General features: G+C 34.1%; 1 protein-coding gene across 3 annotated transcripts in view; it reads right to left on the bottom strand.

Annotated features, from left to right (window-relative positions):
- The window catches only part of COL11A1 (collagen type XI alpha 1 chain), a 280,750-nt gene that overhangs the window by 164,020 nt on the left and 99,265 nt on the right, over positions 1 to 17,465 (bottom strand). For all 3 annotated transcript variants that reach the window (XM_036766931.1, XM_036766932.1, XM_036766933.1), the window contains 6 exons: positions 16,777 to 16,839; positions 12,959 to 13,000; positions 11,028 to 11,090; positions 9,508 to 9,582; positions 6,474 to 6,557; positions 1,823 to 1,879 (listed from right to left, as the gene is read on the bottom strand). In XM_036766931.1, coding sequence (XP_036622826.1) covers positions 1,823 to 1,879; positions 6,474 to 6,557; positions 9,508 to 9,582; positions 11,028 to 11,090; positions 12,959 to 13,000; positions 16,777 to 16,839 — 384 coding nt within the window. The remainder of the gene's footprint in view (positions 1 to 1,822; positions 1,880 to 6,473; positions 6,558 to 9,507; positions 9,583 to 11,027; positions 11,091 to 12,958; positions 13,001 to 16,776; positions 16,840 to 17,465) is intronic.

Genomic DNA, 17,465 nt, shown 5'->3' with positions numbered 1-17,465 from the left:
TCATGAGGCTTCAAGGTTCTCTCAGGTAAGCAGCAGAAATGCTACAAGAAATTCACTACTGTCTTAGAGAATGAAGGCTGAAATTTCTTATTTAAATAATTATTAATTTCCACAAAAATGGAAAATTTAGAACCTTGCTATAAAGAGATATTGTTTTTATAAGAGTGGGGATTATATCTTTTTTTCTTTCTTCCATATTTTACCACAATCTAGCAGATACTAGATACTCAATAAATGCACAATACTCATCTAATTGTTTTATAAGGTGCAAAAAGAGGGCAGAGGGATTATTTTAAAATGCAAATATCACCCACATTATTTCTCAGGCTTAAATTTATTATTCTGAAGTCAATGGAAAAATTAGAAAATAGCATGTTAAATTTTAATTTTATAAATGTTTAAGTAATTGCCAGGCTGATACCAAGTGATAGACATTTGAATCACATCATAATCTTCAAAATACATTACATGGAGCTCATTTTTTCTTTTAAAAATGAGGATAATTTGTCAGTCTAACTAAATCAAACATGTAGACCAGATGCCCCTTTCAGAAATAAACCAGTTTTCTCACTTAAATAAACTATATGCTGCAAGACAATCCATCTATCACCATCAAAGTAAATTAGTATTTCTTCAAGGGTTAATCATTCTACAGCATGCTTAGTTTTCTCTAAAGTGTACATTTTTGGGGCCTGAGATATATTTTCATATTGCTCTAAATATTCTTTGATTACAAATTAAAATATGATGATTATTTAATTATATTAATAAATAGATCTTTTGGTTGTCAGATTTTACACTTATTTTTCAAGGAATGAAATATTTAAAAGAACCTGAAGTTTATTTTTTAATTCAAAATTTTAAACTTAGTCCTCCAATTATATAACAGATTACATTTCAAAAACACTTATTTTAAAGCCCTTTAACATACTATTTGGTGCCTTTAAGCCAGCTGGCATACAAAGAAAGGGAAAAGGAAACTTTTTTCTTCCCTATAAACATTAACTTTTTCTCACATTACTTTTAAGGGGAAATAGTATTCTATCAGAACAGAAAAAGAGGTAAGGAATACTGCCTGGAGCTCAGATCATAGCAAATACTGAATCTGATTCCTCATCTACAAAAGTCTTGTGCTGATGTCTCGTCATGTCATGCAACTGACCTTGGATTCTTAAAGTCTACACCAAAATAGCTCACATTTGGATGGGTATTACCAAGCTGGAGATACTTTGACCATTGTCTTCTGAGGTTACCAGTCTAGCTAACTTCTGAGAATATTATCGCCATAAAGTTCATCTCCAGATTATAGATAATTTCTGATACAGTAGCCCACTCAACCATCTTCTAAGATAGAAAGAGATTTTAACCTCTGTCAGCTGAGGAACAAACCAACCCAATGATATCATGGATCTTTAAAAGTACTGAAGAAAGCTAGTCCTTGAAATAATTGAATTTTTATGTATAACTTCAAAAGACCTTTCAATAACTCTGAATGTTAACTAACTCGGTTTAATGATGATTTATAGACATACCTCCAAAACTTCTTAATGATAGAATTATCATTTCTTAGCTATTTAACCTTGATAAAAAGAACTCATGTACATTAAAGAGTAAATTGTTACAAAACTGAACAGAATATTCTAAAATATTGACTCCAAACTAAAATCTGGCAGAAGTATCTGACTGCAGTGTCTCTGACTCTGTCTCTGCCTCTCTCTCTCTTTATACATATATATGTGTTTATACATATGTAAATTTTCTAGTAAGTGGTCTGTCAATGATTGCTATTTAACATAATGACATTTTTGTGGGTGTAACATACCACAGGACCCGGTCTCCCAGTTAGACCCATTGGACCTGGTGGACCTCTGAGAGCAATCTGGAATCAAATAGAAAGAATAAGATCAAAAATTCATGCTTAAAAGAGTATTCTGACTTTCAAAAACTGATGCAAAGAAGATATACAGAAGCTATGCATAATTAACAATTAACCCAACATAAATAGCGCAATGCTAGAAAAGTTGCCAGTTCATCATCAATGAAGAGCTATGTTTCCCATGGATAACAAATGGCAATATTGCTGCAATATATTATATTGCATCCTATAATTTCAACTTGGATAAGGACCAGAGCAATGACTCACATTAATGTAATTTATTTAATAGGGAGGAGAAATCAATTTCCTGACAATTTCGAAACAATAAACAACTTAATGTAAATGTAATTCTCTGCTGTGAAGCTGCTTTCATAATAGGGCAGATTTTTTCATGTTATAATTTTCAGAGTAAATTCATTTCAAATGGGTAAACTTGGCATTTGTTAAATAACTATCTTATTTTTCTAGGAATATGTTATTAGGGTTATTAATAGCCCACAATAAAAACTGAATTATGCCATTCTGGATTTGTCAGGAAAATGTACATTTGCAAATTGTGCTATGTCTCAGTTTCTTAAGATATAATATCATACAAGAAAATAAATTTGATATGCAACATTAGGCAAAATATATTGGCTTCATGGAGCAATGGACATTCATGTTGAATATGTGAAATGTGGAACTGTCATTTTGAAAAGCTGTGACATTTATGCTTCAGGGATATAGTGGCACAGATTAAATTAATAGCGTGTGATAATGTCATTTTTAGTAGTGGTCAAACACATATCACATTCAGGCATCACACAGACAGAGCTCATTATAATATAAGTTGTAGACTAAATCATTCACAAAGATTATAAAGACTAACAGATTTGCCGAAACCCTCATATTGACTTGCCATTTGACCTTAAAAAAAGACACTTCCTAATTCTTAATTTTAAACATATGCAAAATGAGAACTGTAATTTATGTCATCTGTTTTGCTGGAATATCAATAGTAATGATATGAGGAATGCAAAATCCTTTGAGAAATTGTAAATGCATTACCTCTTTAAACAGCTAGGTGATGCAGTGGACAGAACATCGGATATAGAGGCAGAAAGATCTGACTTTAAATCCACCTCAGATACTTCCTAGCTATAAGAGTCTGGTCAATTCACTAAAACACTCTTCATTCATCATTTAACTCTTCACTTAACCACTTTCCTCATCATGTTCTCATCTGTAAAATGAGCATGAGAATAGCACCAGATTCATAGGGCTGATGCAAGGATTAAATGAGATAACATGTGTAATTTGCTTCACAGATCTTAAAGTACTAAATAAATGGCAGCTACTTTATTTATTATTGTAGTTTTTATTAATTATTATAGCAGATTCAATAAAATCTGTTTCTTTAGGGATAAAATTATAGAAACTGCTGGGAAGCAAATTTAAATAAGTTTAAATCTTTCCACCTATCGACTATTTAAGAATGAAAATGTTTATTTGTTTTTTTATTTATAGCCTCTAAGGACAGTTTTCTTTCAGGAATATTTAGAAAATGAAGTATAATAAACCAATATTTAATTATGGAGGGGATTTGGGGCCCTTCACAATCTCATTCCAATATATCTGCCCAAACTTATTTTGTATTATTTCCCTTCACATATGTAAGGCCAATCTGTAAGTGAAAGATCTTTTCCACTCATTGAATAGGCCTCAGGTGGGGCCAACAAAGGGAGGCCTGATTAGAGGTGGGCCCATACCCTTTCACTAATTAGATGTGAGGTCCCAGGCCCCAGACCTTTTTGGTAAATAAACTCTGAGCCCTCAGGGCCCTGAACAGGGTATATAAAATCTGAGGTTGATGTTTTGTTTTGGGGCTCTCAGAGGAGACGCTGAGTAGCCACAGCAGACCCCTTGGCTTTGAAAACCCAGATGTTGGCACCTCTCTATCTGGTAACTATGTAATTCTTTGGTCAAATAGTGCTACGTTGATGTGGGCTTATTGCTTCTGGAATACAATTACTGTCATATGGAATTGGAATTACTGGTTCTGGGATCTGATTCTTTGGTGGCTAAATAAATATTATACTTCCTCTGCCTTCTACCTAGAGAGTTTTCGTACTTTGCGACTCTGAACCATACAGGCATGTTCATGGTCACTCTCCAGGTCATAAATCTTGCCTTACTGATATAAACAGATAGAGGCCTGTCTGTTGATCTCTGTGTTATTTGTTCTGTTTATATAATGTATGTTTGTAATTTCTGTTTGTATTTACTCTGAAGTTGAGGCTGTTGTTTTTTTTTTTGCCCCGTGAACTAAGTGAATGATATATGTATATTTAACTAAAGTAAGATTGTTAACCCCTTAAAGTTGCTTTTCTTCAAAAAGCAGATGAAAGAATCTGTGCTGGCAGCCCTTCTATGTGCTGGTGTTGTTGGTCTTATGCCTTCACAGCAGCTTCTAGCAACATTGTTGTTACAACATATTCTACATTCTAGCCCAAACTACCCCCTGGTTCTTTTTCTGTCCTCTTCTACCTCTTTGCCTCTTCTCATGGCATCTCCCTTGACCTTACCTCCAATTGTCCTCCAAGCCCAGAGGTATAAATCACATGCCATGAAACTACATTAAACCAGGATAAAAATAATTTGGAAATATTTAACAAAATAAACAAAAATAGAATAGAACATAGATGATGTTAATATGAGGTTTTCTAAGTCAAAATACCACCACCCCCATGTCTATTTAAATTTGATATCATTGCTCCAAGCCATTTCCTTCCTTTAAGGATCAATTTAGGTAGAATTTTCTCTGTTTCCTTCCCAGCTATCCTACAGGAACTAGAATCTTCTTCCTTAAATCTTTGCCATTTCCTCTGGATCTTCTCTTCACAGTGATCTCACTTTCCTTTATATGACAGTGATTTACACTTCTGCTAGAGATTTATTAAGTTCCTTTGTAGTCAGACCTGGGTCAGAACTACACAATAAACCTGGTATCTTGAACTCTGATTTGCACATATAGGCATTTAATAAATGATTAATTGAATTGAATAATATCTTTTGAAACAGTGAATATTTAAGGGGTAGCACAGTAGATAGAGTGCTAGACTTGGAGTCAGGAGATGAGTTTGAATCCTGCCTAGACATGTATTGGTTGTAAGAGACAATACGGCATAGCAGAAAAAATACAGGACTTAGAATAAAGAAAACAAATGATGAAATCCTGCTTCTGACACACACTGACTACCTGTCAGACCATGATTAAGTAACCTCTCTGGGCCTCAGTTTCCTTAACTGGAAAAAAAAGATAATAATAACTATAGTCCTATTTTACAGGGGTCATGAGAATAAAGCAAGATAATATATATAAAGGTGTTTTTCTACTTTAAATTGCTATATAAAATCTATTATTATTTTTTATTTTTAGCTATGATAATATGAGCTGATCTGTCAGCACATTGGTTTCGTATATATATGTATGTATGTGTATATATATATATATATGTATGTATGTATGTGTATATATATATGTATGTATGTATGTATGTATGTATGTATATATCTCTATGGAGAGGGGGCGGTATCATGCCCAGATAAATTTAATAGGCTTCCAAACTGTAAAGACTATAATTTGATATCCAATAGTTTATACAGCCCATATACTACACATTGTGGGGCAATGTTGCATTTTAATTAATGGTAGCTAAGTCTTAGTCACTTGGTTTTATGAACTAGTTAACACTGTAGAGCACAGAGCTAATAAGGCCATGGACAAGAATATGATATCAATTATGTAAATCAATTACATAGTAATTGATCAATTGATTTTACTAAGGGGAAAGATATACTTCTACAACTTGCACCTCTAATATAGAACATGTTCCTGGATTAATTTTATTTTGAATTTTCACTAATTAAACTGTTACCTATTTCAAAAGCAAGAAGGGATGAAAGTATACACATACCTTTCATTCCAGTTTTTATCCTAGTTTTGGCACAATAGTTAGAAATTTCCATGTCAGAAGCCCTCTATACTACCTGAAATCAGTGGTCTAGTCCTTATTTTTAATCATCCATTCAAGAGTCCTTCGATGGAAGGTTTTCTCTCACCAGTGAAGCCAGAAGTCTTTGCTGTATTGACCTATTCAGAGCTCACCTAATATTTTATTCATTAACGTGGCATCTGACTAGAAATTTCATTCATTCCTACCACTATATCTGAATGTATTGAGTATTTTGTAACAGAAGAGAATCTGAAACTTTCAGAAATTTGATATTGTTGCTGAGTCATTTCACCCATGTTCAACTCTTCATGACCCCATTTGGAGATTTCTTGGCAAAAGATACTGGAGTGGTTTGCCATTGCCTTTTCCAGCTCATTTTACAGATGAGGAAACTGAGGTGAACAGGGTTAAGTGACTTGTCCAGGACCACAAAACCAGTATACATCTGAAACCGGACTTGAACTCAGGAAGAGGAGTCTTTCTGACTCCAGGCCTAGCACTGTGTCCACTGTGTCATCTGCTGCCCTTCAGAAGTTTACATTGCATCTTTCTCCTGATGTGACACTTAGAAAATTAAAACAAAATGAAATCCACATTCTTACCCGAGCCTGCTGAAGAATAGCTTGAGCCTGAGCTTCCTGAGCAGAGATGGTTGGTCCTTTGGAACCATCTCCACCATAGCGAAACTGTAAATATTAGAAAAGGGAAAAAATTAACTTATTAAAAATTAGTTTCTATTTGCCCTGTTGGATGTAACTCCCAAGAAACTACATGAAAATTATAAAACATTAACTTTATTTGCAGATATCACTAAAAAAGGACTGAAATGGGCTGTCTTCATTTTTGCCTCCTGACTTCCTTCGCTTCCTTTACATAGCTCAAATAGAAGAGATACAAAAGTCTTTAGCGGTCCCCTACTGTCACCCCAAACAATTTGTGCTGTTCCTCTGAGACTGCTTCCAATTTACCCTGTATCTATCTGATTCATATGTCATTATTTTGCATTCTCTTTCCCTCATTAGAATGTGAGTTCTTTGAGGGCAGAGAATTTGTATATGTGTGTGTGTGTGTGTGTGTGTGTGTGTGTCCCAAGTGCTTAGCACGGTGCCTTGTACATTGTAAGCACTTAATAAATTCTCATTGACTAATTCAACTTCAAACTTTGCAGAGAAAAGTTTAAGTCAAAGAATGTCACACACTCTTCACACTTTAATTAAGTTTAATTCCATACGTACCACAAACCTGGCATTGTACCATCTCTATGAATCCTTTCTTGGACCCATAATCTTTCCTTTGTGGAGCCTTAGGTAACCCTTTGTTTTGCACATTTCTAATGCATTTGTTATATATTATGATATCTCATAGTTACCTGTATGTTATAATCTCTATGAAGGCAGGGACTAAGTTTTAATTTTTCTTTGTATCTCTCCTATTACCTAGCATTGTCTTCTAAGCCAATGATGTCAAATTCAAGGTTGCATATTGACTTAGAAAATATTAGTTAACATTATACTTGTATCATATTTTTACTTATTTTGCTATGCATTTTCTATTATATTTTGATCTTTTTCAGCTACAGTTAGGGATTGACTGAGTTTGACACCTCTGATCTATGCAGTAGGTACTTAATAAATATGTGTTGAATTATACCACTACCGGACTAGTATAATAATATATTTTTGGAATGCATCAATGATCTGGCAAAGGTCATGAACAAAGGTTGTCCTCTGCCCCTAGAAAGAGCTTTGAATGGGTATGGTTTAATGTTGTTTCTTGTTTTTCGGTTCTTTTTAGTCATATCTGACCCTTCATGACCCTATTTGGGGTTTTTTTGGCAGAGTTGCTGGAGGGGTTTGCTATTTCCTTCTCCAGCTCATTTTACAGATGAGGAAACTGAGGCAAATAAGGTTAAGTGACTTGCCCAGAGTGATACAACTAGTGTGCATCTGAGGCCAGATTTGAACTCGGGAAGATGAGTCCTCCTAACTCAAGGCCCAGCACTCTATCCACTGCACCATCTGGCTCATTTGTTGATTCAATTATAAATCATATAGTCTCTCTTTGTGGTAACATTCTCAAATTCATGTGAATACAGGGTTTGAAATGTCTTCTATATTGTGATTTTAGAGGATTTCCTCTATCTCCAAGTCAACATAGATAGTGGAACAATTGTTAGTTTTGATGCGAAGAGACCATATGTTTAAATCCTGGCTCTGATACTACCTACCATGTGAATCTGGGTAAGTAACTGCTCTGGGTTTTCTCATCTATAAAATGGGGGCAGGGGATGAACTATACAACCTTTATAGTCCTTTGGCTCTAAATAGTGCTGAGAACATAGAAGGTAATTAAAATATTTGTTGTTTGATTTATTGATCCTTTGATACATATATAAATCCTTAAACTGAGCATGGCATAAATCAATTCCTTACTTTACACAGGTATACTTTGCACTGTAAATAGATTTTTTTTGGAAAAGGGTGCTCTTAATTGAATAATACTTTAAGTAAACCAGTGAAATTCTATTTAGCAGAATCCCATTATAATTTTTTTGGGGGGAGGGAGAATACTGGATCTCTCTATGTTCCTCAGGCTCAAAGCACAGGTACATGGGCAAAATCCCACTCTTGACTGGCACAGAAACTTTAACCTGCTGTAATTTTTCCTACTTGAAATTACTTACCCCTCCTTAGGCAGCCTGCCAAACCCTTCCTATTAGGTACTCTCCACAATGGTGCTATGACTCAGTCTGAATGTCCAAATGCCTTTAGCACTACTAAAGTTCAGAACTCTCAAAATCAAGGGGTGTGCCAGCCTCATCCTTTCCCATTATCAGGGATTACCGGAATGTGCTAATATACACTACATAAGTTAAATAATTAGTTTAACAGATCAATCAGCCTTTAATTTATCTATTACCCAGACTATCACACACAGAATTATGTTAAAGACACATTTGTAACCTTAATGGGATGACCTAGAGCATATTAAAATAACTCTAAGGAGAAGAGTAAAATTGAAATGTACTAGAAGACCTGCCCCTTACATTTTGCTGGCCTTTGAACCTTCAAGTATGTGCTTATTCTTTGTGGAATTGAATTCAGAGCATGTTCTATCTAATCTTGTTACCAACTAAATTCAGTAGGACACTAATAAGATTATGAATTTTAAAAGCAACATCATGAATAATAACCAAAGAAAATGGCTGCTCAGTGATATTAATGTTATTTATGAGAATCAACACTTAAGGTATATACGAGAGATGGGTAAGAGGAAATAAATCTGTTTAGAGGTATAAATCAAGAAATTAGATCACATAAATAGGTTATTGGGCTTTTTGCCCAAGTAAGACATTTGAAAAAGTTTCACTGAGTTTAACACTTTGCCTAACTTTTGAAGTTTTTTACAAACATTTCCAGATTACAAGAGAGTTCTCTTGTAGCAAAGTAAAGTAATAAATCAAACTAACAATAGAGTGAAAGTACATAGAATTCCCCCATTCCCCAACTATGTCTCCCCAAAACACTAATTTTAAAGTATTTTTAAACTAACAAACATCTATATTGGTTTTTTAGAATTGCTCTATCATAATATATAATATCAACAATTTGATGGCTATGTTAAAAAAATACTTACTGGTAACATTAACATGGTACCAGGAGGGCCAGGTAAACCATCAGCCCCAGGTAAACCAGGACGTCCAGCAGGGCCCTAGGTGTGAAAATGGAGAACATTAAAAAATTCAGAAAGACTCACTAAATATAGAATATCATGTTACAATATAAGGTTATGTAAGATAATTATTTTGTTTTATTCTTTCCTTTTTAATTCCATTTTTATTTGTCAACGTGCCTAGAACTGGATATATGTATTTTCCTATAAGCACAGATGTTTTTAATAATGGTCCAAAATGTAATGTATACAATATATATTTAAATCACCCCAGACATTGATTTAGTTGTAAACTACATAAGCTGAGAGACTATGCCCATATTTTTGAGAATGATCTTCATGTTTATGACCAGTTAAACTGGGGAAAAGTAGATAAATCAAACTCATGTCTTTGAGATGGACCTAAAATAAATAATAAAAGTTTGATTTCAAAGTAAAATCAATTTTAATTTTTTTTTACAATTTGGTATTCTAGCTCATGTAAGTAATTCCTGAAAATATTAAAATGTAAATAAATTATATAAGTAGGAATTATTAAAGCCAAGTTTTATGACTGGGTTTCATGTAAGCATTAATACAACATAAATATTCAGAAATGAGAGAGTGGCCATGTCTGTGGACTAAGCTAAGGAAAGCATAATGAAACCATTCTGAGTTTGAATCTTTAGCACAGGTGCTTAAATTTAATCCCAGTTGAAGCAGGGGGAAAGCATATAAAATAAAAAAATGTTAAAATAATCAAATTAAATGTAATTTATACAACTTTTATAAAAAGCTGTATTTCTTGTTTTTTTAATAGTAACTTATCTAGTAAATGAACTTAGTGTTCCAAATGTTCTCCCCTTACAGATGCAAATGTCAATTTCTTTGAGAAGACTAAACACTTTTCTCTTCCAGTAGTAAGTCTGACTTTCAAATTATTTTCAAAATTTAACTGATTAAAAAAATAAATCATAGAGATCTTAAGAAAAGGAATGACTACTTGACGCTAAATTCCAATGAATGTAAATTATAGGGCAGGGGTTTGAAGAACTCAGGTTTCACTTCAATGTTGTGTTCCTCCATTAAGGGAAGTCTAAATGATCGCTTATTAGGGGTTTTCAAATGGGATTCATGCTTTGGGTTAGGGTTGTATTAGACGATTTCTGGGGTCTCTTTCTAATTCAGTTGTCCTATGAGCAATGAATCTCTGATGGTATGACTTTTAGGCATATAGTGTTTAAGTATTTAATACTGGGTTCTCAAATAGTTGACTCATCATATTAGCACTGAAATTAGTCAGGAGTAAAAGTTACTTAGGTGATGGTCCTGAGTATGATAAGTGGAATATTTTTATGTTTGATTTTATACTTAGAAAAGGTAAATTACCATTTCCTAATGTTCAGTCAACAAACTTGTTTCTTCTACAGAATATCTATGAAACCTTTAGAATGAATTTTAATTATTCTAGAATTTACTGGACACTACTGAAGAAAACAACTTACCCTTTCACCAGGATCACCAGGAGGTCCAGTGGGGCCTTGCAGACCAGGAGGACCCATGAGACCCTATGAAGAAATAAATTACAAATCCAATGTCTTCTTACTAATATAATTGATATTCATAAGAATATTCTTACTAAAATTTATTTCATAAGTATGTCCTTACCACATTAGCAACTGGGCTAAAAAAGCCCCCAAATATATTATCAGCTCTGCATCTCTCTCTCTCTCTCTCTCTCTCTCTCTCTCTCTCTCTTTATATATATATATATATATATATATATATATATATATATATATATATATATATGTATATATATATATATATATATGTATGTATATATGTGTGTGTATATATATGTGTGTGTATATATATATATGTATATATATATGTATATATGTTGCTGTATTGACATATTCAGAGCTCACCTAATATTTTGTTCATTAACGTGGCCTCTAACTGACTAGAAATTTCATTAATTCCTGCCACTGTATATGAATGTTTCGAGTATTTTGTGACAGAAGAGAATCTGAAACTTTCAGAAATTTGGTATTGCCATTGAGTCATTTCAGCCATGTCCAACTCTTCATGACCCCATTTGGGGATTTCTTAGCAAAAGATACTGGAGTGGTTTATATGTGTATATACATACATATTCATACATATATATATATACTATATGCATATATATATATATATATATATATATCTCACTGTGTATTGTGTGTATCCAGGAGTTATTATTCTTATCATTAATTCATTCTTTCATGCAGTTACTCTGAGAGAGAAAAGAGATATTCCACCAAAAACTTTATTATTAGCTATTATACATGAGCCAATGGAAAAAGACTTAGCAGAGAGCTGAGTCAGATTTCTGCTGGTGACACCAATTGGCTGTTTGACCATGTTCAAGTCATTTTATCTTTTTTTCTCTTTTTTTGCAGGGGGGAAGGCAGGGCAATTGGGGTTAAGTGACTTGCCCAAGGTCACACAGCTAGTAATTGTGTCAAGTGTCTGAGGCTGCATTTGAACTCAGGTCCTCCTGACTTCAGGGCCGTGCTCTACTCACTATGCCACCTAGCTGCCCCTAGAGTCATTTTATCTTTATGAGTGTCTTTTTATAAATGTCCATATGTACCATAACAATACTACAGGTATTATTCTGATTTTACATATTAAAAAGAGAGGCAGTGTAGCACAGTACAGAGACACCCTCAGAGTCAGAAAGACTTGGGTTCAAACCCACATTGAACCAGTGATTTGGAATTTCATTGGCATAAGGAACTCTTAATAAGGAAAATTCCTCTTTCGATGTACAAAGGCATCTTTTGTGAAACATTTTTAAAGAGCTATCTGGGGCACTACAAGGTTAAGTAACTTCTGCCAGTATGTGGAAGACACTGGACTTGAAGTCAGGGTTTCTCGGTTCTGAGGCTGGGTCTCTTTCCTCTCTGCTATGCTTCTTCTCTCCATCATATATAAAACAAGATAATACTTATATCCCATACCTCACAGGGTTGCTATAAGTATCAAATGAGATTATGTATGGAAAGTACATTGCAGACTGCAAAATGTTATGCCACCCGTTTCTAATTATTGTAAAATTAGACTGAATGATATAATGGCAATGAAAAAAGAGAGAAATAAAACTTATTTCACTGTATTCTTTAAATGATAGAAAGATCACCAAGATAATGTATTAATTCAGGTGATTTTTGACAGAAATAAAACTGAAAGCACTGCCTAATATATACAGCAGCACAAACATCTTTATAATTATTATTGTAAGGGTCACTGAAAATAAGTATTTCAATAAACTAAGGAAAAGTTTTTAAATGAATTAATTCAAAGACAAGTGTAAGCAACCAATTGATCAAGACACACCATAAAGAAAAAGAGTTTTAAAAAACAGAATTTTAAAATGTTCACATACAGCAGGTCCAGCTGGTCCTGGTGGCCCTTCAATAAGCATCCCCTATATTTAAAAAAATGACATAATTATCTTTGAGAAAAGCCAAAAAAACATGCAAATCTTTGACTTGACCCACAGTGCCTAGCACAATGTTTAACACATAGTAAGCAGTTAAAAAATCATCATTGACTTCAAACCCACAAGCATTTATTGAATGCCTATTTACATTCCAGGCACTGCTTGATATTGAGAATACAAAGATACAAAGAAAATCATGCCTGACATTAACGTTTCCATTCTATGAGTGGAAATAATATGTACACAAACAAACAATTTATACATTATAAATACAAAGTCATTTTTGGGGGATGGGGGTGAATGATACTATCAACTAGAGTAAAGTCTCAGGAGATGCCTTCTTCCATGGGAGGTGGCATTTGAGCTGAGCCTTTAAAGGAGGAGCAGCAGTGAAGACTTGGGGCAGTCTGTGGAATGATATATAACTAAGAGCCAGAGTGAACTTTTCACTCTCATTTTGTTGTATATACGCTCACTGCTAGAAGAAGTGCAATCTGTCTACAACAAAGGCTATTAAAAAGAATAGTGAAAAATCAGTCTGAAAAGTTGGAGCTAGATAATGATCTCACTTTAATTGGAATGATTGCATACTACATTATAGGATTTTTACAATCTTCTTTCCCCATAAAATCATATAATATTCTCACCAGCAAACTTTTTTTAGCACCTAGTAGGGGCAAGACACTGGTCAACACTAGAGTCACTAAAAGATCAACAAATGTGTAAAAACACAGTCTGTACCCTCTTTGACTAGAGGGAGGGGAGCTGGGAAATGTATGTGCATTACAATTACATTGTAAATATAATTGCGAATACAAGAACATGTATGAAATGAATGGCCTTCACCAATAAATAATAAATAGTACAAGAGTTCTGAAGTGGGTGGGGAATAACTGTAGACTGCAAGTAGTCAAGGACATGGAACTTAAGGTGATCTTTGAATTAAATGTAAGACTTAGAATAATCAGAAAGGATAGGCAGAGGAGCTCAGATAGGCATTGGCCCAGAGGTGTTGATTCTCACTGTGTATATGATTTGTATGAGAAAATGCAATCAGACATTTAAAAATTTCCCTTAATTTTAAAAATATTTCAATAACAAAACCAAACCAAAAATAATAAAACCTACAATTGAGTGACAGTGACTATATCATAATTTGGATACCTTTCACCTAAATCTTAGTGGACTTCATTATTAATTTTTAAAGTGTTTGATGACTTTGGATGTTCAAAAACAAGCAAGGAGGAATTCCAGAAATATTTATAACATTACTTTTTTTCTGAAAGCCCTCCTGCCATGAACCATTTCATTTAGTTCTCTAAATATGACACAATGATTTCCAGAGTTTAATTTCCAAAATAACAAGGAATATAAAATGTATTTAGTTATTGTGGCCCTAAAGTGGATCTTGGGAGATAGAGGCATATATTTTTCAACATGACATGATATGACATGAAGTGAGAATAATACTTTCAAAGCTGAGTCTGGGGCTGTGAGCAACAAAGTTGTGATGGTAATAAACAGGATAAGAAACAGAAACAACTGTAGACATTAGAGATGGAAATACTGGTTCTTATGAAAGGTATCAAAATTAATTGAATATATACCTGCCTGTCTCAATGGTAAATATTTCTATTTCAAGAAGATATTGCAAATTGTATGCAGTTTAAATAGTCTAGAAATAATCTAACTTAAATGATTGCCTAAAATATAATTTCAGATGAAATAATGATCTCAAAATGTCTACCTCCTTGAATTGATTAAACAAAGGAAAAGCTAAGACGAAAAAAAAGATTGCTTTGCAAATTATATTTAGTTGGAAATAAAATTATACCATTTAGTAGGCTAGCTGTATGCTTTTAACTGTAATCCTTTTTTTAATGTTAAAGGAAAATTCACTCTAAAAACCTTCAATAGTTTGTGGGAAGCCTCTGGCCCACCACTCCACATTCTTTCTACCCATGCCACATGTAATCAGCAAGAACAAACTTTTTAAAAAATTATTTATTTATTTTTTTACCATGCCATCATTGGAGTATATACCATGAGCATAGGACCATATCCAACTTTAAGTTTCCTACATTTTCCTGGTTGCCATATACACCACACTGTGGTCGTAGACACAATATTCTACCCTCAGAATCAAAGGATTGATTGCCCCTGAGTTTGCAAAATAGGAGAATGCTCATCAAAAGTCTCTGCCATAAATGAAGGTACCATACTATTTAAAGCAGTAATTTTCAATCAGGTTATGTGGCTTGTCAATTTCCTGAGAAGCAGCTCACCTCTTGTGTTATTGGATCTAGATGGGTGTTACCCAGAGAGGAGAAGACTAATTTCAGGAGGGTACGCTTTGTTACCTGATGGACTCTCATGAGGGAACAATGTAATCCTGATGCCCCTAACATGCATAGTGATTTTAATGTAACATGCTAGATACTAGGACCCTGGGTTCCAGTCCTGGTTTTGACACTAACCTGGATGAATTGTTTTACCTCTCTGGTTCTCATGTATTAAATACCTTCCAATTTAAAAAAAAAATAATTGTCTTCCTGCTCCTCCCTCCCTCCCTCTCTCTCTCTTTCTCTCTCTCTCCCCCTCTCTCCCTCCCTCCCTCCCTCTCTCTCTCTCCCCCTCTCTCCCTTTCTCTCTCTCTCTCTCTCTCTCTCTCTCTCTCTCTCTCCCTCCCTCCCTCCCTCCTTCCCTCCCTCCCTCCCTCCCTCATAATCAGCCTATGGCAACCAGAGGCAGGATTTAGAAAAGTAGGTAACTGCAGAGTTTGCCTCACTATTCCTCCAATACACTCTCTTATGATTTAAAGTCTCTCTACTACAGTGTAATAGAAAGGCCACTGGCTCAATCATCAGGAGATATGGGTTTAAGGCTCAGCTCTTGCTGAACACATGAATTGGGATAGGTCACTTAATCACCCTGAGTCTCATGGTATAGCAGCATGACAACTGGTTCTGGAGTCTGAGGACTTTGATTCAAGTCTTATCTCTGATATCTACTTCCAATGTGAACTTTGACAAGTCATTTCACCTGCCTGGTCCTCAGTGTGCCCCTGTGCAGAATGACGGAGTTTGGACTAGATGACTTCTAAGGTCCCTTCTTGCTTTTGATCTAGGATCCCATGAGCTATAAAAAATAAGGGTAATTACATGATCGCTACAACTTCCTCCCCCATCCCCATCTCAGATCTGTTGGACTGAGTGGTGAACTTCCTTCCATGATAGTAAGCTGCATAATCTCAGTGGATACAATTGTTTTAAGCTCTACAGAAGCTGCATTCGTGCCAGAGGGATTTTGGATGAACATTCTCCTTTTTCACAAAGGCAGAGAGCACCCAGATGTTCGTTTCTGCAGGCAGAACATTATCTCTGTAGTAACACTATCTCTGTAGTGCAGTGTGGACCAAACAAAAAAGTTCAGGAAGTTTGAAGCTGAAGGAGATTCTATGGTCATAGCATATAACCACATAGCTATAGAGCCATGCTCCATAGCTAGATAAGGAAACAGTGAATCACAAAATCTGTTAGCAGCTATAGAAATTTAGATTTTGCTTTTAGTTGTTGCTATGTAGAATGTCTGTATCACCATGATCAACTTAATAATTGGCAATATCATAAATTATAAACACTTTGACTAATACTATCTTAAGCATGATCCAATAAGAATAACTTCAAATTATAGGTAACATAATCATCACCTAAAGAACACAATCACATTAAACTTTAAAACATGCCCTCATGAACACTCACAGGTTCAACCACAGCTGGTTCTCCTTTCTGTCCCTTTTCCCCATAGGCACCATGGCCATGTATCTGTCCAAAGAAAAATTAAAATAAAGGTTAAATATATATGATTATACAAGATAATTTGCCATTAAAAGGGACTGCACTGGCTTCAACATTTTTAAAGAAATATGTTATGCATAATTTTAAGAGAATATCACTGGCTTAGATAAACAAAATAAATACAGCATGTGAGCATATTTTTTATGAAATCCAGAAATGATGTTGAATTATTATATCCATCAAAATATACTACAGTAGCCTTGTGAATCTTAACTTGGCATTTCAATGGATATATTTAAATTATTATTAAATAAAGTATTAAGAAAAAAATAGTGATATATAAACAGAGTTAATATTTGGTAAATTGATATAATGATTTTAACTTAAGAAATGTGAAGATGCATTGGTAATATTTCTAGTTAAAATTATGTAAATGAACTTTAAGCTTTTAATTATCTTTAAATTTTTAATTATTTAAATGAATTTCTCCATAAGAGAAAAGAGATTTCATTGTAATTATACTTATGCAGAAAACTTGTAGAGTGTTTTGTTTGGGGTTTGTACTCGTAAACTTCTTGGGAAACCAAAAAAAAGTTAATATCTCAAGGCTAAAAGAACATTAAGACCAACATGAAAAGACATAAAAACAAACG

The sequence above is a fragment of the Trichosurus vulpecula genome, chromosome 7 (genome assembly GCF_011100635.1).
Source record: "Trichosurus vulpecula isolate mTriVul1 chromosome 7, mTriVul1.pri, whole genome shotgun sequence".
NCBI lineage: Eukaryota > Metazoa > Chordata > Mammalia > Diprotodontia > Phalangeridae > Trichosurus > Trichosurus vulpecula.
Note: the sequence above shows the minus strand (reverse complement) of the source record. Positions and strands in the feature narration are given on the sequence as shown.